General features: G+C 44.0%; 1 protein-coding gene across 5 annotated transcripts in view; it reads left to right on the top strand.

The window, feature by feature from the left end:
* prkdc (protein kinase, DNA-activated, catalytic subunit) overlaps positions 1 to 23,896 on the top strand; it is a 344,146-nt gene that overhangs the window by 294,360 nt on the left and 25,890 nt on the right. For 4 of the 5 annotated variants that reach the window (XM_072467803.1, XM_072467800.1, XM_072467801.1 and 1 more), the window contains one exon: positions 7,892 to 7,963. In XM_072467803.1, coding sequence (XP_072323904.1) covers positions 7,892 to 7,963 — 72 coding nt within the window. Of the gene's footprint in view, positions 1 to 7,891; positions 7,964 to 9,176; positions 9,255 to 23,896 lie in introns of all 5 variants that reach the window. The other variant, XM_072467802.1, reaches the window with a different exon arrangement.

The following is a 23,896-nucleotide window of genomic DNA, read 5'->3' on the forward strand; positions in this document are numbered from 1 at the left end:
GGTGTCAACTTAGGGGTTATCAGAAATATGTTTTGCATGAAGAGGCATAAGGAGACGATAGAGAGACATAAATAGGTTAAGTGAGTTAGGAAAAATCTGGTAAATGTAGTATAATGTGGGCAAATATGAAATTGTCCCATTTTGGCAGGAAGAATTTTTTTAAAAAGCTTATTTAAAAGGTGAGAGATTACAGAGCTCTTGAGTTGTAGGGGGATCTTGGTGTCCTAGTGCATGAATCACAAAAGGCTAGTATATAAGTACAGCAAGTAATTAAGACAGCTAATAGAATGATATTGTTTATTGTGAGAATAATTGATTACAAAAGTAGGACGGTTATGCTTCAGTTGTACAGGGCATTGGTGAGACAACGTCTGGAATACTGTACACAATACGCGTCTCCTTATTAAAGGAAAGATGTAAATGTGTCAGAAGCAGTTCAGAGAAGGTTTACTAGACTAATGCCAGGAATAGGCAGGTTGTCTTATGAGGAAAGGTTGGAGAGGTTACGTTTTTATCCACGAGTTTAGAAGTGTACGAGGCAATTTGATCAAAACCTTTAAGATCTTGAGGGATATTGACAGAGTGAATGTGGGGACCATATTACCCCTGTCAGAGAATCTAGAACTAAGGATCACTATTTAAAAGTAAGGGGTCACTCATTTAAGATGGAGAGGAGGAGTATTTTTTTAAATCTGAGGGCCATGATTCCCTGCAACTCTCTTCAAAAGGCAATGCAAGCAACGTATTTCAATATTTTTAAGGTAGAACTAGGTAGATTCTTTATTAATAAGGGGGTGAAAGGTGTTAGCTTCTGGCTGCTGTTGAGTAAAGAGTCAAGAGTTCTGCTCCTTTCCCAAACACCTTTATTTTCCTTGAACACAATCTATACAAAACTCTATCACCACCACATGTGCCACCTGCAACCCTTTACATATAAGTGTCAATTATTGGATACTTAACATCAATTTGACGTGTAATTGGAATGTCTTTTAATCTATTCCTAACAAAAGGTTATCGGGTAGGCAGGAATGTGGGGTTGAAGTTTTGGCAACTTGACCACCAAAAGGTAGTCGAAACGTATTGTGAAAATTGATCATCTTTAATATATAAAAACAGTGAAGCTTAAAATACACTATGGACAAAAACAGGAGCAGCTAATTAAACATTGAAATAACAGAATAGAATCAGAACTAACGGTAGTTAAATATGAACATACACAGGTAAGAAAAACTAATGTCACAACACTTACTGATGACATCAACAATTGACTAAAATAAGATGTATGTATGTTCATAACACTATAACACTCCCACACACGGGAACCTTGCACAGACTTAATCTGACGGTTGGTCGAACAAATGGAGGAGGACTTCAAGAGGTGGGACATGCAGCCTCTATCGCTGGCGGGCAGGGTGCAAGCAATTAAGATGATGGTCCTCCCGAGGTTCTTATTTGTATTTCAATGTCTCCCTATACTAATCACCAAGACCTTTTTTAATAAAATAGACAGGAGCATCACGAGCTTCGTGTGGGCAGGGAAAGTTCCGAGAGTAAGGAGAGGGTTCCTTCAGCGTAGTAGGGACAGAGGAGGATTGGCACTACCGAACTTGGGCGATTACTATTGGGCCGCCAATGTGGCAATGATATGTAAATGGATGATGGAGGGTGAGGGAGCGGCGTGGAAAAGACTGGAGAGAAAGTCCTGTAAAGGGACGAGTTTAGAGGCGCTGGTGACGGCGCCGCTACCGATCTCACCTAAAAAGTTTACCACGAACCCGGTGGTGGCGGCAACATTGAATATCTGGGGACAGTGGAGGCGACAGAGAGGGGTGCGGGGAGCCCTGGTGGGGTCCCCAATCAGGAACAACCATAGGTTCGCCCCAGGAAGAATGGATGGAGGATTTCAGAGCTGGTACCAGTTTGGAATTAGGAGGGTGGGAGATTTATTTATAGATGGGACTTTTGCGAGCTTGGGAGCATTGGAGGAAAAGTATAAGTTGCCCCGAGGAAATTTCTTGAGATATATGCAGGTGAGGTCGTTTACTAGACAACAGGTGAGGGAATTTCCGTTGCTCCCGACACGGGGGATACAGGACAGGATGCTTTCAGGGGTGAGGGTCGGAGAGGGCAAGGTGTCAGAGATTTACCAAGAGATGAGGGAAGAGGGGGAGGAGTCGGTGGGCGAACTAAAAGGAAAGTGGGAAGAAGAACTAGGAGAGGAGATAGAGGAGGGTATGTGGGCTGATGCCCTAAGCAGGGTAAATTCCTCTTCCTCATGCGCCAGGCTTAGCCTGATTCAATTTAAGGTGCTACATAGAGCACACATAACGGGAGCAAGATTGAGCAGGTTCTTTGGAGTGGAGGACAAATGTGGTAGGTGTGGCGGGAGCCCGGAAAACCACGCACATATGTTTTGGGCGTGCCCGGCACTGGAAGGGTATTGGAAGGGAGTGACGGGAGTGATTTCGCGGGTGGTGAAGGCCCGGGTCAAAGCAGGCTGGGGGTTAGCTCTATTTGGAGTTGCGGAAGAGCCGGGAGTGCAGGATGCGAAAGAGGCCGACGTTGTGGCCTTTGCGTCCCTAGTAGCCCGGCGCAGGATCCTACTCATGTGGAAGGAGGCGAAACCCCCCGGACTGGAGGCCTGGGTAAATGATATGGTGGGGTTCATTAAACTGGAGCAGATAAAGTTTGCCCTGAGAGGATCGGCTCAAGGGTTCACCAGGCGGTGGCAGCCATTTCTCGACTACCTAGGGGAACGTTAGAGGGAAGACAGATGACCAGCAGCAGCAACCCAGGGGGAGGGGGGTTTAGTTTAGGTCAAAGATAAAGGGGTTTTGCTACTTGTGTATTGTTAAAAATTTCTGTATTGTTATTGTTGCGTTTGCTTTGTAAGAGGGGAAAAATTGTTGTTTGGGAAAAAAATTTCAATAAAACATATTTTTTTAAAAAAACACTCCCCCACACACACATTTTAAGGGGATTAAAGACAAAAATATAATTAAACTAATGCCTTTATTATGCATCAGTCTTTGTGATTGCACTGCGATTTGCATAGTAACACTGATGACTCCGACAACACCTCCTCCATTTTGCCTTTCATGGCGTGGCGCACTGTCCTCAATTTGCAAAAACGAGAAGTAGCAGGAGGATCTACAGACTATTAACTGTAGTGCCCCGCAACGTATCCTCACAATATTTTTGAATGACATCTTCTCACTTTTGTGTGCTTTATCTTACCCCAGTTCAACTACATTTTCCTGAGCCAGTCACACCCGGGCAGACTAGGCCCGTGCCATGGAGCCGTGCTCTTGCTTCTTGGTTGTTACATGCAATGGCCACTTCTAAGGATGTGGAGATGCTGGCGTTGGACTGGGGTGAGCACAGTATGAAGTCTTACAACACCAGGTTAAAGTCCAACAGGTTTGTTTCGATGTCACTAGCTTTCGGAGCGCTGCTCCTTCCTCAGGTGAATGAAGAGGTATGTTCCAGAAACACATATATAGACAAATTCAAAGATGCCAAACAATGCTAGGAATGCGAGCATTAGCAGGTGATTAAATCTTTACAGATCCAGAGATTGGGTAACCCCAGGTTAAAGAGGTGTGAATTGTACCAAGCCAGGACAGTTGGTAGGATTTCGCAGGCCAGATGGTGGGGGATGAATGTAATGCGACATGAATCCCTGGTCCCGGTTGAGGCCGCACTCGTGTGCGGAACTTGGCTATAAGTTTCTGCTCGGCGATTCTGCGTTGTCGCGGGTCCTGAAGGCCGCCTTGGAGAACGCTTACCCGGAGATCAGAGGCTGAATGCCCTTGACTGCCTCCCGAAAATACATAAGGCCAACACACCAGGCCGCCCTATCGTTTCAGGCAATGGGACCCTGTGTGAGAACCTCTCTGGCTACATCGAGGGCATCTTGAAACCCATCGTACAAGGTACACCCAGCTTCTGTCGCGACACGACGGACTTCCTACAGAAACTCAGCACCCATGGACCAGTTGAACCAGGAACGTTCCTTGTCACAATGGACGTCTCGGCACTCTACACCAGCATCCCCCATGACGACGGCATTGCTGCAACAGCCTCAGTACTCAACACCGACAACTGCCAATCTCCAGACGCAATTCTGCAACTCATCCGCTTCATTCTGGATCACAACGTCTTCACCTTTGACAACAAGTTCTTCATCCAGACGCACGGAACAGCCATGGGGACCAAGTTCGCACCCCAATACGCCAACATCTTCATGCACAAGTTTGAACAAGACCTACTCACCGCACAGGACCTTCAACCGATGTTATACACCAGATACATCGATGACATTTTTTTCCTTTGGACCCACGGCGAAGAATCACTGAAACGACTACACGATGACATTAATAAGTTCCATCCAACCATCAGACTCACCATGGACTACTCTCCGAAATCAGTTGAATTCTTGGACACACTCGTCTCCATCAAGGACGGTCACCTCAGCACTTCGCTTTACCGCAAACCTACGGATAACCTCATGATGCTCCACTTCTCCAGCTTCCACCCTAAACACATTAAAGAAGCCATCCCCTATGGACAAGCGCTCCGTATACACAGGATCTGCTCAGACGAGGAGGAGCGTAACAGACATCTACAGACGTTGAAAGATGCCCTCGTACGAACGGGATATGGCACTCGACTACGATCGACAGTTCCAACGCGCCACAGCGAAAAACCGGACCGACCTCCTCAGAAGACAAACATGGGACACAATCGACCGAATACCCTTCGTCGTCCAGTACTTCCCCGGAGCGGAGAAACTACGTCATCTTCTTCACAGCCTTCAACACGTCATTAATGACGATGAACATCTTGCCAAGGTCATCCCCACACCCCCACTACTTGCCTTCAAACAACCGCGCAACCTCAAACGAACCATTGTTTGCAGCAAACTACCCAGTCTTCAGAACAGTGACCACGACACCACACAACCCTGTCATGGCAATCTCTGCAAGACATGCCAGATCATCGACATGGATACCACTATTACACGTGAGAACACCACCCACCAGGTACGCGGTACATACTCGTGCGATTCGGCCAACGTTGTCTACCTCATACGCTGCAGGAAAGGATGTCCCGAAGCGTGGTACATTGGCGAAACCATGCAGACGCTGCGACAACGAATGAACGGACATCGCGCAACAATCACCAGGCAGGAATGTTCCCTTCCAGTTGGGGAACACTTCAGCAGTCAAGGGCATTCAGCCTCTGATCTCCGGGTAAGCGTTCTCCAAGGCGGCCTTCAGGACCCGCAACAACGCAGAATCGCCGAGCAGAAACTTATAGCCAAGTTCCGCACACATGAGTGCGGCCTCAACCGGGACCGGGGATTCATGTCGCGTTACATTCATCCCCCACCATCTGGCCTGCAAAATCCTACCAACTGTCCTGGCTTGATACAATTCACACCTCTTTAACCTGGGGTTACCCCATTGCTGGATCTGTAAATATTTAATCACCTGCTAATGCTCGCATTCCAAGCATTGTTTGGCATCTTTGAATTTGTCTATATATGTGTTTCTGGAACAGACCTCTTCATTCACCTGAGGAAGGAGCAGCGCTCTGAAAGCTAGTGACATCGAAACAAACCTGTTGGACTTTAACCTGGTGTTGTAAGACTTCGTACTGCACTTCTAAGGCGCCAAGCGATGGTTTGGTCTCGCCGATGTACATCCGAAAGTTGATTCCTGTCTGAGTAAGGGCTGGCGCCTGCTTATAGCCCCAGATTTTGGTTAAGGTCCCCTCATTGATTACCAACGCAAAGACTCCTGAACCACTTCCATCTTGATTTTCTGCCCATCGGCTTTCACTGTAGCATAAATAGGCTCTGCACGTCCACACTCATTTTAATATGTCGTAATTGTGCTCCTCGACTTTGGCTTCGTTGCATTTGAAGTTCCTTGCTCAGCCTTCGAATTTCTCTTAGCATCCTGGCACTTCTTCACTAAATGCCCCTTCTTGTTGCACTGGTGACAAAAAGCATCCATAAACTTCCAGGGATTCACACAGTGTGAATCTTCACACCTAAAACACTTGACTGAATTCACCTTTTTACTTGAAGCTTGATTTTTTTTTTACTTGATGCAGTGCACCTGCCTGTGGGCTGCCATTGGCCTTCTGAATATCTTTTGTGTTATTGACAGCAATTTCCATACCGTGAGAGATTTCTAGAGCCTTCTTAAAAGTAAATGTGGCTTCTCCCAGAAAGCGCAAATGAATGCTGTTCCTGTTAATGCCATAAATTAGTCTGTTCAGAAGCATGGGCGCGATTCTCCGACCCCCCACCGGGTCGGAGAATCGCCGGGGGCCGGCGTGAATCCCGCCCCCGGCGATTCTCCGGTCCGCGATGGGCCGAAGTCCCGCCGCTGTCAACCCACGCCAGCTGGCGTGGATTGAACCACCTTTGGGACGGCGGGACACAGCGGCGCGGGTGGGCTCCGGGGTCCTGGAGGGGGCACGGGGCGATCTGGCCCTGGGGGATGCCCCCACGGTGGCCTGGCCGTGGCGCCCTCTTTTCCTTCCGCCTTCGCCATGGTCTCCACTATGGCTGAGGCGGAAGAGACCTCCTCCACTGCGCATGCGCGGGGATGCCGTGAGCGGCCGCTGTCGCTCCTGCGCATGCGCCGCCTGGCAAAGTTATTTCCGCGCCGGCTGGTGGGGCACCAAAGGCCTTTCCCGCCAGCTGGCGGGGTGGAAATCAGTCCGGCGCGGGCCTAGCCCCTCAAGGTAAGGGCTCGGCCCCTCAAGATGTGGAGAATTCCGCACCTTTGGGGCGGCGCGATGCCGGAATGATTCGCGCCGTTTTTGGCGCCGGTCGGCGGACAATTACGGAGAATCCCGCCCCATATCTTCCAAAACTGCTCCAAACTTACAATATTCAGAGTGCTGGTGCAGTTCAGCATAGTCCCATCTTCCAAAAATATATGGAATTTGAAACGGAGGACTTAGGACAGTGGTTATTCTGAACATGTGTAACTAAATCTGCAAATGAAATGTCCCACATTTTCTGTGGCGTAGCTAAATTTCTCACCAGCTTGTAATTCTTCGCCCCACACACATAGGAGAATTGAGGGCTTGCTAGCCTAGTTTGTGATTCTGTTTGCCAAGGAAAAGTGTTCCAATCTTTCCACATATTCAGTCCAGTTCTTGTTCTATTCCACAAACTCATTGATAGACCCAAATATAATGATGGTGCTGCTAACTTATCTTCCGTCGGTAAACTTAGCAAAACTGTGTGTTGAATGTGCTGAAATTCGAAGGATTTTTTTGTCACCAAAAAGATTTGCTAACTTGACCACAAAAAAAATAGTTGAAATATATTGTGAAAGTTAATCTTTAATATATGTATAGGAACGGAAGAAGGCCATTCAGCTCCTCAAGCCTATCGTCCCATTCAATGAGATCATGGCTGTTCTGTGGCCTAACTTCATGGCCTTTGACCCATATCCCTTGATATCTTTGCTTAACAGTATATCAAAATAGTGAAGTTTAAAATAACATATGGACTCAAAAATGAGAGCAGCTTGTTAAATGTCAAAATGATAGTAACAGAATAGTATCAGAACTAATGACTGTTAAATACGAATATGCACAGGTAACAACAACTAATGACAGCACTCACTGATAACCTCAGCAATGGAGTTAAATAAGAGGATGCAAAATAATATTCCATAACAAGGTTACAATCAGATCAGTCATGATCTTATTGAATGGCAGAGCAGGCTCAATGGGCCAAGTGTCCTACTCCACCTAATTCATACGTGTAAAATTGTTCCCTTGCTTGACCAGCTTATTTTCAAATTTGATCCATCAGAATTATTAAGGTATCTGATAGTTTGACGTTTTCCCCTTACAGGAAAGCCAGTCGAACTGAAACAGTAAAAACATTCAGAAACTGTGAACAGGCCGTACCACAAGATCTGTTAAGGTGAGTAAAGGCATTACACACGTAGTTTATTATGTTTGTCGCCATGATTGTCAATAACCTATGCAACTAATTTGACTGCTCTCTCAATTTCTCCATTATTTATGTTACTATTACCTTTCTGTCCCAAATTAATTGCTTGATGGTGGTTGATGGAGACTTTGAAGTTGCTTTCCTATCGGTCTCCTATTTTCACTGTAACTGGATGTGCCCTAAGCTGTGACTAATGCTGGTTGCGACTTTTGGGCCATTCACGCTGGCGGGATCTTACAGTCCCACCGACAGCACACCCTGCCACGGTTTTCCCGGCTATTTGTGAAACCTGATTGTACACCAACTGGTTCTAGAGTTGTCACCAACTGATTTCTAGAGTTGTCTAACAAAATAATAGTGGCTACACTCGGGGGAGGGGGGGCTCTCAATTTGGCTGGAAAGCACTTTGAACACCGTGAGGCATTATAGTCATCTTTTTTGCATGACGACTGTATTATGTTTGGCTGCACAGTGGATCTGATAGTGCAGTTGTTCGTGTTTGCAATAACAATAGCTTGTATTTACATATAGTGCCTTTAACGTATTGAAATATACTAAGACACTTTGCAGGAGCATTATACGAAACAAAACTTGACACTGAGCTAAATGGGGGAGAAATTAATGCAGTTCAACAAAAGCTTCATTAAAGAGATAGGTTTTAAAGAGCATCTTAAAGGAGGAAAGAAAGTGTAATGTTCTTGTCGGATGGCCTGATTTCTAGAGTTGTCTAACAAAATAATAGTGGCTGCACTAGGGGAAAAAAAGCTATCAATTTGGCTGTAAAGCACTTTAAACACCCTGAGGCTAAACCTATAAACGATTTGATAACATTAACTGTGGGTAAACTATATACAAAACAACAGATGAATAACAGTAAGATCAAGCACAAGCAACCTCCCTCCCAGCTTCCTCCAGTCGTCTGAGAGGTCACCTGACTCACATTCATTTATATGCTAGTGAGGCTCCTAGTGGTCAGTTGGTGAATTACAACGCAACTATGATATCACTACACCCCTTTCCTTTGATGGAATCAATTAATACATTGGCTCATGTAAATATACTGATGATAATGAGTCATCAGTATTAATTTAAAAAATTTTTTTTAAACTGGTTCAACAAATATATATTGCTTTGACAAAGGGTCATCTGGACTCTAAACGATAGCTCTTTTCTCTCCCTACAGATGCTGCCAGAGCTGCTTGAGATTTTCCAGCATTTTATCTTTGGTTTTATATCCACACACACAAGAACAGCAAGCATAGTATGTCCAAATTGTCCAAATCTACAAATTGAGTCGATCAGGTTTTCTTCTGACTGGTTGAGATCCCAAAGTTTGACCTTGCTGCTCAGAAGTTGTAGATTCAATGTTCACCATGACGGTCTCATGCTCAGGAACTGCTGAATTATCTGACACTGCAGCTGACGTTGATTCTGACATGGATTCGTCACCCATCACATTGTGATGAAATTCTTCTCTGGTTTTCAAGTGTGCGCAACAATTTCTTCTGAAAACCAACCCATCCTCTGTCTGTACATTGTAGGAACAAGGTGCTACTTCTTCAAGTACAATGGCTTTTCTCGACCAATTGCCTGAATCTTCTACTCTCTCAATGTCATCGCTACTCAGAGATGGTAAAGTTCCAGGCAATCTATCATAGAACTGCTTTTGTTTTGCTTTCATGTTTTGCATTTCCTGCAATGTCACTGCATTCTCCACCTTCTTTGTGTGGTTGTGTGGTACGCAACCATCTATTCATGAATAACTGCTGGCAATCTACCATGTGGCAATGGTGACGCTCTGTAACTCAATAGTGCGAGATATGAATCAGAGTGGCCTCCATTGCCTTCTTCAATAATTGCGTGACAATATGTACACCTTTGTCGGCTTTGCTATTGGCATGTGGGTACAACGGACTTGATGTGATTGAAATCATGCGTGACTGCGAAGTGTTGCCACCCTTGTTTGCTTGCAACGATGCCTCTGGCGTGTGTCACAACATCTGACCATCCTGTCAATATCCTGGTTTATACCTGGCCAGTAAACCGAGTCACAACCTCTCCTTGTACACTTCTCAATCCCGAGATGTCCTTCATGTATCCTCTTAAGTACATCCTTACGAAGAGATTGAGGTATAACTGTAGTGTTCAAACAAAGTACCACTCCATTAATAATACTGAGTTCAGATTTTATATTGTAGAACTCCATACATTGACCTCTGGGCAAGTGTGAGTTGATGTTCTTCTCCATGACATTCTCATGCTCAGGAACTGCTGAACTATCTCACGCTGCAGCTGACGTTGATTCTGATGTAGGTTCATCATCCATCACGTTTTGTGAAAGCCTTCTCTGCAACGAATTCTTCTTAAAACCAACCCATCCTCTGTCTGTACATTGTAGGAATGAGGTGCTACTTCGTCAAGTACAATGTCTTTTCTCGACCAATTGCCTGAATCTTCTACTCTCACAATGTCATCATTACTGAGAGGTGGTAAAGTTCTAGACACTCCATCATAGAACTGCTTTTGTTTTGCTTTAATGTTTTGTATTTCCTGCAGTACCACTGCATTCTCCTCCTCCTTTGCCAAGTGTGGAAGTGTGGTACGCAACCTTCTATTCATGAGTAACTCTGGCGATCTACCATGTGGCAACGGTGACGCTCTCTAACTCAATAGTGTGAGATATGGATCAGATTGGCTGTCCATTGCTTTCTTCAACAATTGCTCAACCATATGTACACCTTTTTCGGCATTTCCATTGGCTTGAGAGTACAACGGGCTCAACATGACGTGACTGAAATCATACGTGACTGTGAAGTGTTGCTGCTCTTTACAGCTAAAACAAGGACCTTGAGAAATTCCGTGTGTAGCAAAAATTGACTTGGTATGCAGTATTGCACTGCTTGCCGTTATGCTTGACAGTAGAGCCATTTTTGGATAGTTTGAAAAGTAGTCTATGATCATTAAATAATCTTTCCCTCGTAGGTGAAAGAGATTCATAGCTATTTTCTGCCATGGAGCGCTAGGTAAATCAGATATTTGCATCGGTTCTCTTGTTTGCTTGCAACAATATGTATGACGTGCCACAACTGACCGTCCTGTCAATATCCTGGTTTATACCTGGCCAGTAAACAGAGACACGAGTTCCCCGTTAATATTTTTCAATCCCTAGATGTCCTTCCTGTATCCTCTTCAGTACATCTTGTGAAGAGATTGAGGTATGACTATAGTGTTCAAACAAAGTACCAGTCCATTAATGATACTGAGTTCAGATCTTTTATTGTTGAACTCCATACATTGACCTCCTGGCCAGTGTAAGTTAATATTCCTCATCACCTCTTGAAGAGTTTGAACCTTCCTGGTCTCTTCTTGGATCTCATGTACTTTTGTATCTGTTACTGGTAGTGTGGAAATAAAATTGACATGAAGATCCACATCTGCAGCAATTACACTACTAATACTTTGTATCGCCGCTCTCGATAATGCATCTGCTGAGAACAAATATTTGCTTGGTGTGTAGCTGAGATTGAAGTCATAGCTTCATCGTTAACCTCCGAGTGCACGGAGACATATGGTTGAGCTTTTTTTGATGATAACCAGAGGACAATGATCTGTCTCAGCTGTGAAAGTTGGAAGTACATAGACACAGTCGTGGAATTTCTCCAAGCCTACAACTAAATCTAGGCATTCTTTTCGATTTGAGCGTACCTCTGCTCTGATGTTGTCATGGATCGTGATGCATACTGGTTTCCAATTATCATGCTCGAGTTGCAGAAGAACTGCTCCCAGACCATCTTTGGACTCGTCTCTTGACACTTGTTAATCTGCTTAGACGGGTCAAACAAATGTGAGAACTGGCGTGGTGGTTAGTGAAGTCTTGAGCTTCGCTTAGTCCAAGTGAAATCTGTCCTGTGCAGGGGATGACGTAGATGTATTGTTTTTGCTGACCGGTTTGGAATGAATTTCCCTATAAAATTGATCATACCCATCACTCTTAAGTTGGCTTTCTTGGATCCCGACCCTGGGTCACTGTCTGTGTGGAGTTTATACGTTCTCCCTATGTCTGCGTGGGTTTACCCCACAACCCAAAGATGTACAGATTAGGTGGATTGGCCATGCTAAATTGCCCCTTAATTGGAAAAATATAAATAATTGGGTACTCTAAATTTTAAAAAAAAGATGGCTTTCTTGTCGTCGTGTGATGTTGAGAATTGCTTGGATTTTATCCTTGTCAGGTTCAGTGCCATGCAATGAGAGCTTGTCATTTAGGATTGTGACCTCAGTTACTCCAAATTGGCACTTTTGCTTGTTGAGCTTCACCCCATTTCTCCTGACGCTCGTTAGAACTTTAAGCAACCTCGTATTGTGCTCTTCCATGGTTGAGCCCCAAACGATTATATCATCCATGTACACACAAATACCTTTGATGCCTTCGATTATGTGCTCCATGGCAGGGTGAAAAATTTCTGATGCTGAAATTATGCCAAACAGCATTCGCAGAAAACAGTACTGTCTAAATGGTGTATTAAAAGTGCAGATTTTGTACTTTGTTCCTCTAGCTTTAGTTGCCAGAAACATTGAGATGCATCAAGTTTTGTACAAAATTGTGCACCAGCCATCTCAGATGATTTCCGTATGCTTTGGTATTTGGTAATAGTCTCTTTTGATATTCTCGTTAAAATCTTTAGGATCGATGCATAAGCGAATATCGCCATTCTTTTTCTTTGCACAAACCATGGCGTTTAGCCAGTCGGTAGGTTCTTCTATCTTTCTGATTACTTTCAATTTTGTCATTCTGCCTAGCTCCTTTTTGAGGTGATCCTGAAAACATGCAGGTACTCTTCTTGGTGCCTGTATCACAGGTTTGCATCCTCTTTGAGTTGTATCTTGGTGGTGAATGGTAGCGTAGCAAAACTTGTGAACAGATAGCTGAATTTGCTGATACTGTTCTCCGAATCGTTGATTGTTGATCCAATCTGTTGTGGATGCTCTATACCAACTGCACTAGACTTAATTCGTCACAGGACTGATCACCTAATAATGAATCCAAGCCCTCCGATATAATATAGACTGGGACAGAATAAACTATGTTCTTCACCACCTGAATCCGATCACAAGCACTATAACATGTAATGCTTGAACCATTATAATCTCTCAGATGTTTTGTGATTTCTTCTAATCGTCTGAATTTTTAGATTTTTAAAATCAGTCTTGCTAATTAAATTGGCTTTGGTACCAGTGTCTAACTTCAATTGAACCACTGTACCATTCATTTCAAGTGGTAGCAGCCATTTGTCCTCATCAACAGCATTTATTTTAAATGGAGTATCAGTTTGCATTTTTTAAGTGCTGGAGAATTTTTTGATGTCTCCAAACAATTCTTCTTCTCTGTTATTACTCCACCGAACAATGATGTTTCATCAGTGGAGACTGTGTCTTCTACTGTGCTGACTGATCTGAGGTTGAACTTATAGTAACAATTCTACGCAAATTGATTTTTTTTCCTTTGCATCTGGAACAAAACTTGCCAAACGCTGGACACTGCCTTAATTTGTGCCTTTGACCACATCTTTTACACAGAAATACTTTGTCCTGATTTTTAACCTGTTGGTGTGCGAGGATCTGCAGTAACGTTCCTGCCTTTTTTTTTTTAAATTTCCCGCCATTTTGGATAAAGGGCGGCAACCGGGAGTGTCTTCCTCCAAGAAAACGCTGCCATTACTGAGAAAAATCTTAGATTGCTGTGCTGGTAGCTCATGAGCTTGACAAATCTTAACTGTTTGTTCCAAAGACAGCTCCGATTCCCTCAGCAACCGTTCACCACAATCTGGCCCCGAATCATGGAAGATTCCACCGCAGAAAAATTACAAGATTTAGCTTTTAACTTTAAATCAGTGATGAAATGTTCTATGGACTCCCTGCCTTCTGTGAACATGATCTAAACACATAGCGTTCATAAATGTAATTCTTTCTGGGGCTGCAATGGGCATCAAATCTTCAAATTACTTTGCAAATTTTTTAACTATCTTCATTGTTTGCAAATGTAAAGATATTAAACACAGCAATTACTTTGGGCCCTGCCGCTGTTAGGAGCATCGCTCCCTTACACTGGAATGCACTGCCAAGTGAGGCAGATACGTTAGCGACCTTTAAGACTTATTTGGATAGGCACATGAAGAGACGGAGTATAGAAAGATACAGGCGGTTGGTCTAGATAGGACACATAATCAGCGCAGGCTTGGAGGGCCGAAGGGCCTGTTCCTGTGCTGTATTGTTCTTTGAATCTGATTGATCTTCTAAATTTACTGCAGTAAGAAACAGATCAAATTGTTGTTTAAACACACGCCAGTTGCTGTCCACATTACCATGAAATCTGGGACTCATTGGTGGCTCCAAGGACTGCATTCTTGCAGTCTGCAAAAATCTTCAAAACCCTGTGGACCTTGTGGCAGGCTTGTTTTTTTCCAGTTTTTAATACCATCCAACCCAGGTACCATGTAATTTACCTGTCGGGTGGCCTGATTTATATTGCAAGAACACTTGTAGCTAAAGCTATAAACAATTTATCAACATTAACTGTGGGTAAACTATATACAAAACAACAGATAAATAACAGTAAGCACAAGCAACCTCTCTCCCAACTTTCTCCAGCCATTCTGTGGGGTCACCTGACTCTAACATTCATTTATATACCAGTGAGACTCCTAGTAGTCAGTCGGTGAATTACAACACAACCATGATATCACTACAAAGTGTAGGGAGGAAATTTTAGAGCTTAAGGATTTGACAGCTGCTGCCAGTAGCAGAGTAATAGAAATCCAGGATCCTCAACACCAGATTTGGAGGAGTTCTTGTATCTTGGAGGCTTATAGGACTAGGTGAGCTTCCAGAGCGAGGGGAGGGGCTAGGGCATGCAGGAATTTGTAAACGGAAATGACATTTTTAAAATCAACGCATTGCTTAATCAGGGGCCAATGTAGGACAATGAACACGATGGTAGCAAATGAACAGGTCGCGGTGCAAGTTAAGACATAGGCAGTGGAGGTTTGGATGATTTCGCAAATTACGGAGTGTAGAACATGGGAGACCAGTCAGGAATGTATTGGAATGGTCCAGCTAAAGGTAACAAATGCATCACTTCATACTTCTCTGCATTAGATTTTATCTGTCACATATCCACCTACTCCATCAGCCTCTCTGTGCCTTTTTGATGTCGCTATCACTATTCTACTCAAAATATGCTATTGCTTCATCTGCAATTTTTTAAATTGTGCCCTGTACACACACAACTACACTATTATTATAGATAAAGAAAAGCTGTGGTCCTAGTACCAATGTTTTGGGAACCCCACTTCCTCCTTCCATCCTTCCAGTCTGAAAACAACCTTTCATCACTAGTGTTTCCTGCCCCTGAGCTACCTTTGTGTCCATGCTGTCACTAATATTTTATTCCCGAGGCTTCAACTTTGCTGGCAAGCCTATGTGGTACTTTATCAAAGCCTTTTCAAATTCCATATGCATTGTATCAAATGCATTGCCCTCATCAACCTTCTTTTAAAAAAATATATATTTAGAGTACCCAATTCATTTTTTTTCCAATTAAGGGGCAATTTAGAGGGGCCAAGCCACCTACCCTGCACATCTTTGGGTTGTGGGGGTGAAACCCCGCAAACACCGGGAGAATGTGCAAACTCCACATGGATAGTGACCCAGGCCTCGGCGCCGTGAGGCGGCAGTGCTAACCACTGGACCACCGTGCTGCCCCTTCTAATACCAGTTTAGTTAGTTGTACACAATTTCCCTTTAACAAATCCAGCTGGGTTTCCTTACATAATCCATATTTGTCCCAGTGGCTGTTTTTGTCCCAGATTATCATATCTTAAAAGCTTTTCCATCGTTGAGGTTAAAGTGACTGGCCTGTAGTTGCTGGGTTTATCCTTGCATCATTGTTAGGACAACTTTCACCAGCTCTCTTGCACTACCCCTACATTGTAATTTCCACTTGTGCTTCCCTCAGCAGCTCATCTAGTCTAGCAACTTGTATAGCCAGCCTTGATAGTAGCTCCATTTCATAATCATAATTATGATCTTTATTATTGTCACAAGTAGGCCTGCATTAACACTACAGGGCGGCACAGAAGCACAGAGGACGGCACGGTAGCACAGTGGTTAGCACAGTTGCTTTACAATTCCAGGGTCCCAGATTCTATTCCTGGCTTGGGTGACTGTCTGTGCGGAGTCTGCATGTTCTCCCCCTGTCTGCGTGGGTTTCCTCCGGGTGCTCTGGTTTCCTCCCACAGTGCAAATATATGCAGGTTAGATGGATTGGCCATGATAAATTGCCCTTGGTGTCCAAAAAGGTTAGGTGGAGTTACTGGGTTACGGGGATAGGGTGGAGGTGTGGGCTTAAGTAGGGTGCTCTTTCCAAGAGCCGGTGCACACTTGATGGGTCGAATGCCCTCCTTCTGCACTGTAAATTCTATGATTCTATGAATGAAGTTACTGTGAAAATCCCCTAGTCGTCACACTCCAGCACCTGTTCAGGTATGCTGAGGGAAAATTGAGAATGTCCAATTCACCTAACAAGCATGTCATTCGGGACTTGTGGGAGGAAACCGGAGCACCCGGAGGAAACCCACGCAGACACAGGAAGAATGTGCAGACTCCGCCCAGACAGATAAATAACAATTCGTCAATTAATAATTCATCAATTTTTAGTTCATCAAATTACCTCCTCTTTCATTATAACGTCAACCTTATCTGCTTCCTTGGAAAGTAAATTGGAGGTACTTCAGCCATGCCCTCTACCTTCATATGTAGATCTCCTTTTGGTCCCCAATCAGCCCCAGTCCTCCTCTTACTACCCTTTTGCTGCTCGTATGCCAATGGAAGGCTGTCAGATTTCCTTTTATGTTAGCTGCCAGTTTCTTCCCATTCTCCCTCTTTACCTCTTATTTGCTTTTTCAATTCCCCCCAGAATTTTCTTAATTCAGTACCGTTCTCACTTATATTATCAACCTGACATCTGTTTTGTGTCCCTTTTTTCTGCTCTATTACACTGTTCACTTTTTCATCATCCAGGGAGCGCTTGTTTTGACTGCCCTACTTTTTTCCTTTGACTCTACCAAAACATCTTTAAATGTTGCCCATTGTTCAATTACAGTTCTGCTCACCTACTTGATTCCGATTTACTTGGGATTTATTGTTCTCTCCTCACTGAAATTGGCCCCTTTCCACTTAGGGATTTTTACTCTAGATTGCTCCTTGACCTTTTCTGTAGCTAATCTAAACTTTATGACAAAATTATCACTCTTCCCTAAATGTTCCCCAACTGAAACTTAATTCACACAAACCACCTCAAACTAACTGTTACTGTCAAGTGATATGACTGTAAAGCTTATTGGGAGATTGGCACATTACTTTTAAAAAGCAACATCGAAAAAAGGACACCATAGAAAGCTGTCAAACATAGACTCCAGAGAGTCAGGTGACTTCATTTGTGGTTTCTGTACAGGCACAGAAACAGACATGTCTGAACATATCTCTCAGAAGTTATTTAAACCGTAAATTTGTTCCCAGGTGCTCATAGAATCATATATAACAGAAACAGGCCCTTTGGCCCACCAGGTCTATGCCGACCATCAGATACCAATCTATACTAACCCCATAGCCAACTATGCCTTGTCAATTTAAATGCACGTCCAGATGCTTTTTAAATGTTGTGAGAGTACCTGCATCAATCACCCACTCAGGCAGTGCTTTCCATATTCCACCACTCACTGGGAGTTTCCTCGGGTCCCCTCTAAACCAATTACTCCTCGCCTTAAAGCTATGCCCTCTGGTCTTAGACACCTCTGCCATGGGGAAATAGTTCTTGCAATCTACCCTATCTATGCCTCTCATAGTTTTGTGTACCTCTATCCGATCCCCCTTCAGCCTCTTCTGCTCCAGGGAAAACAAACCCAGCCTATCCAGTCACATAGCTGAAACTTTCCATCCAGGTAACATCCTGATGAATCTCCAGTGCACCCTCTATAGTGCAGTCACATCCTTATCTGCTCCTATATTCTATGCCCTGGCTAATGAAGGCAAACATTCCGTATGCCTTCATCACACTATCTTTCTGTGCTGCCATCTTCAGGGATCTATGGACTTTTACACCAAGGTCCCTTTGTTCCTCAATACTCCCTAGGGCCCTACCTTACATTGTGTATATCCTACCCTTATTTGACCTCAAAGTGCATCACCTTACACTTATTAGGATTAAATTTTGTCTGCCATTGCTGTGCCCAACTTACCAGCTGATCAATATCAACCTGTAGCCTACGACTATCCTCACTACCACATCATTCCCCCCCCCCCCCTTTTTTGTGTCATCTGCAAACTTCCATCTACATTCACATCCAAGTCATTAATGTAGATAACAAACAGCAAGGGTCCCAGCACCATCCCTGTAGCACACTGCTGGTCACAAGCTTCCAATATAAAAGCAACCCTCCACCTTTGCCTCCGATTAACAAGCCAATTTTGGATCCAATCTTCCACCTTGCCTTGGATCCCATGGACCTTTTGGACCATCTTTCCATGTCGTACTTTGTCAAAGGCCTTACTGAAGTCCATGTAAACCACTGCGCTACCCTCATCAATATATTTGGTTACCTTTTCAAACATCTCAATTAAATTCGCTAGACGGGATCTCCCACCAACAAATCCGTGCTGACTCTCCTTGAGCAGTCCCTGCCTTTCCAAGTGCAGATTAAACCTGACCTTCAGAATTATTTCCAGTAATTTCCCAGTTAGAGTAACTTGCCTGTAATTACCTGGCTTATCCTTGATGCCCTTCTTGAATAAAGTTATCGCTTTAGCTATCTTCCAGTCATCTGACACTTAACTTGTGGCCAATGAAGATTTAAATCTGTCCGTCAGGGTCCCAGCAGTCTCTTCCCTTGCCTCCCACAGCAGTCAGATACATCTCACCAGGCACTGGATTTATGCAACTTATCTAATAAGCTAAAACATCATCTACCTCATGCTTATTAATCTTAACTTGCTCCAGAACTTCACCCTCCCAATTGAAATCTCCCAACTACCATGTCTTTCTCCTTAGTGAATACAGATGAAAAATATTAAATTAAGATCTCATCCACGTCTTCTGGCTACATACACAGATTGCCCCTTTGCTCCATAATGAGGCCCATTCTTTCCTTGGTCATCCTCTTGCTCTTAATATACTTTTTTTAAAATGCCATGGGGTTTTCCTTAACTCTATCTGCCAATGATATTTTGTGGCCCCTCTTTACCCTCCTAATTTATTTTTAAGCACCCTCCCCACACTCCTGAAGTGCCTCCCCTGTTTATAGTGCTCTATATCTACCATATGCTTCCTATTTTTGTTTATTAAACCCTCTACCTGACATCCAGGGTTCCCTGGACTTGCCACCTTTGTCCTTCATTGGTCGAGGAACATGTTAGCTCTGAGCTCTCGCTGTTTCACTTTTAAAAGACACCCACTTTCCAAATGTAGATTTATCTGCTAGTAGCTGCTCCCAGTCTACATTTGCCAGATCCTGTTTAATGATATTGAAATTGGCCTTCCCCCAATTCAGACACTTGATTTTTGGATTATCCTTATCCCTTTCCATAATGACTTTGAAACTTACAGAATTATGGGCACTATCCCCAGAATGCTCACTTGCCCCGACTTAATTTCCCAGGATTAGGTCTAGCAGTGCCCCATCCGTAGTAGGACTATCTATGTACTGGTGCAAAAAGCTCTTCCTGTATGCACGTTAAAAATTCCACTCCATCTAAACCTTGCACTCTTGGACGACTCCAATTAACATTGGCAAAGTTGAAATCTCCTACTACTAATCCAATTCCTCTCGCACACCTCTGTGATTTGCCTACACATCTGCTCCTCTATCTCCCTCTGACTGTAGGGAGGCCTGTAGTATAATCCACAGCAAAGGGATTGCCCCTTTTTTTTATTTCTAAGATCAACTCATATGGCCTCATTTTGAAGAGCTTTCTAAGACATCCTTCCTCATTAATAATAATAATCTTTATTGTCACAAGTAGGCTTACAGCAACACTGCAATGAAGCTACTGTGAAAATCCCTTAGTCGCCACACTCTGGCACCTGTTCGGGTACATATAATAATGATCTTTATTGGCACAAGTAGGTTTACATTAACACTGCAATGAAGTTACTGTGAAAAGTCCCTGGTCGCCACATTCTGGCGCCTGTTCGGGTACACAGAGGGAGAATTCAGAATGTCCAAATTACCTAACAGCATGTCTTTCGGGACTTGTGGGAGGAAACAAGAGCGCGCGGAGGAAACCCATGCAGACATGGGGAGACCGTGCAGACTCCGCACAGACTGTGCCCCAAGTGGGAATTGAACCTGGGTCCCTGGCGCTGTGAAGCAACAGTGCTAATCACTGTGCTACTGTGCCGACTGCAGTGGTGCTCTCATTTATCAATATGCAATGCCCCCTCCTCTCTGACACCACCCACCTCCCCATCACGCCTGAAACCTCTGAATCCTGTAATGTTGAGTTGCCAGTCCTTCCCTCTTTTCACAGAATTCCTACAGTGCAGAAGGAGGCCATTCAACCTATTGAGTCTGCACCGACCCTCTGAAAGAGCACCTTATGTGGGCCCACTCCCCCGCCCTATCCTTGTAACCTCATAGCCCCACCTAGTCCACAAATCTTTGGACCCTAAGGGGCAATTTAGAATGCCCAATTCACCTAACCTGCACATCTTTGGATACTAAAGGACAATTTAGCATGACCAATCCACCTAATCTGGACATCTTTGGAATGTGAGAGGAAATTGGAGGAAACCCATGCAGACACACGGAGAAAGTGCAAACTCCACACCGACAGTAACATAAGGCCGGAATTGAACACAGGTCCCTGGCACTGTGAGGCAGCAGTGCTAACCACTGTGCCTCCATGTCTCCGTGATTGCAAAAATATCATATTACCACGTGCTGACCAACATTCTAAGACCGGCTCCTTGCATTAAAATAGATGCAATTTAGCCTTCCAATCCTTCCATGTGCCTTGTGCCCATGGCTTTTCTGCCTGCTGGACTGATCCAGTTTGCCTTCTATATTTGATTGAACCTCCATCCCAACTGTACATCTACTCTATGTCCCACACCCTTGTCAAATTAAATTAAAACCTACCTGCAAGGATACTGGACCTGTTCCGGGAGTTCAGGTACAACCTGCCCAGTTTGTACGGGTCAAAATTACAGCAGTAACTGTCCAGATGTTTCAAAAACCTAAAGCCCCCCACCCCACTTCCTAAACCATCGCTTTAGTGACGGGCTCATCTGACCTATCTTCCCATTCCTGTAGTCAGTAATGCGTGGCAGAGAAGTAATCCAGAGATTACAACCTTCGAAATCCTGCTCTTCAATCCACCTAGCTCCCTAAATTCTTGTTGCAGGACCTCATCCCTTTTTCTACCCATGTTGTTGGCACCGATGTGTATCAAGACCACTGGCTGCTCCCCCTCCCCCTTTAGAATGCCCTGCAGCTGCTCTGAGATATTGCTGACCCGGGCACCAGGGAGGCAACATACTATTCAAGTGTCTCGTTTGTGGCCACACGATCACCTGGTAGCTCCCCTTACAATTGAGTACTCTATCACTAAAGCTCTCCGTCTTTTTTCTCCCCTGCTGAGCCAACTATGGTGCCACAAAAATGGCTGTTGCTGATTTCGACTGAGGCCATCCTCCCCAACAGTATCCAACATGGTATATCTGTTTGAGGGGACAATGACCACAGGAGACTCCTGCACTACCTGTCGTCTACTCTTCCTGGTGGTCACCCAACGCTCTTCTGCCTGTGCAGCCGTTGCTAGTGGTTGACTACCCCTCACCATATCAATGGGAAAAAAATTAAATGACAATGACTGTTAGACTTGCTGGACCATGAGAATAGAATTTCAAATAAAGACATTTCAGAGGCTCAGCTGTCAATCCATTATGTGGGAAATGTAAAACATACAGTTGTTACATGAGAGAAACTGGCTTATGATCAGACATACCAGGATGTACTTTATTAATTCATAAGGATAGGGCAGGGAGATCACTCTGGGATATGAAGCCTAGAGGAAAGAAGTCTCCTGCCCTGCACAAGAGACAACTCTTCCTCAGGAGTCATCCTAAGCAAAGAATTGGGTATTATTTGTTTTACCTGCCAGGATCTAGCTTTTCATGAGATGAGCTCAACCAACTTTAGCTGGAAAACCGTAACTTGCTGTTGTTCAGGGTGAACCAGTGTGAATTCATCACTAGAAACTCTAGCCCTCATTTTTCTTCAAACAGAATCCTTGAGGTCTGCAACATTTCAACTATTGTTTTGCAGACTGATTAGAAGTGACCTTTTTTTCCATCTGTTGCTAATTGTGTTCTCTCTTAATTTGGCTCTGTTTAATTATGTTTGCTCAAGAGTCGCCAGGTATCTCTCGATACTGCCACAAGGTTCAAAACTGAATTTTGATCAAAGACCCGATACACCAGTTAGTGCTCATTTATTTACACACACGGTCAAATATACTCATGCATAAAACTCTACAACCTAAACTATCACTACTGCTAAAGCCTATACTTAGCTTCGGGTGCCCACTCAGTCAGAGGAACAATGGCCGTTGCTCGGTTCTGAGGCTGCTGGGTTAAGCTGTTTACAGGATAGCAACTAAGAGCGTCTATCTCGTAGCGTGCGTTAACTTGGAACTTACTTGGTCTGGAGCAGCTTTGGCAAGTCTCTCCTCGCTGAGAGCCAAGGCCAAGAGAGCGATTCTCTCTTGGGGAGTCCTTTTTATACTCGAAAGGGCTTTGCGCGCTTTTGGGCAGGCCTTGAACTTGGCCCCAATTAATTGGGCCGTTTCCCAATCTTTCTTAGCGATTTTCCTCCAATAGAGGGGTGGGTTCCCTGGTTGCTGGGCGTGTCCTAGGTGGCCATTGGTCTGCTTTGTTTTAGTCTCCTCTGGCTCCGGAGTGTCTGTCTTAGCATTGTTTACCTAAATGTTACCCTTTTGTCCCCAGAGATGGCTCATTAGTATGTAGATGGTTCTGCAGTCTCGGTCTTGTCAGGGAGCTATAGCTCCAATCAACAGACAAATCTTGCACCTGCTTGCTTTCTTGGTATTGTCCAATTTTCCCTGCATTCTTTGCAAAGTGTCCATTTTGTAATCGGGACGTGGCCAACCCAGATGGCTACACATCCTTTGAGTGATTTAGGCATGTGTAACATCTCAGAAATCATTTTGTGTGTATCTAGTCTGTGTGATGAGTGACTGTTGAAATTTAATGTCGGGTGGTGGGAGAAATAAACTTTCATCGTTTCTTTCAATTTAAATTTGCTAAGAAAGCTTATTTCATTTCTGTTCTTTAAAGTCACAACAATCACTCCTTTAAAACACTCCTTTTCAAAATATATCTTGCTGTGATCAGCAAAGAGATGAGAAGGGAAAAATTATCCCACATCTCGCCCCACCCATAACATGATGGAAAAATTAGATATTACACATATAAGATTAGCATTCCAGACCCCTGTGGTTTTTCAATAGTTAGGCTGCTCCCCAGTTACACCCTGTTAGTCAGGATCAACTTTTTCAGTGGTTAACAGTGCAAAAGAAAAAATTATTATCTAAAGATTTGCAGTCGAGGGGTCGGGACCGGGGGGGGGGGGTTCCTCTGTGGAGGAACAAGGAATCACTGGTGACAGCTTCTGAATTTTCCCATTAAGTGCAGATGCCAGATATTGCTGATAGCTTCTCTGCGATTACAAATGAAAGTCCAGGCCATTGTTCCTTTGCTTTGTTCTGGAAATGTTAAAATACAATGGAGCAACTGAAAGCAAATTTTACATTAATGTAATTTTGTTC

This window comes from Scyliorhinus torazame, chromosome 11, assembly GCF_047496885.1.
Source record: "Scyliorhinus torazame isolate Kashiwa2021f chromosome 11, sScyTor2.1, whole genome shotgun sequence".
Lineage (NCBI taxonomy): Eukaryota > Metazoa > Chordata > Chondrichthyes > Carcharhiniformes > Scyliorhinidae > Scyliorhinus > Scyliorhinus torazame.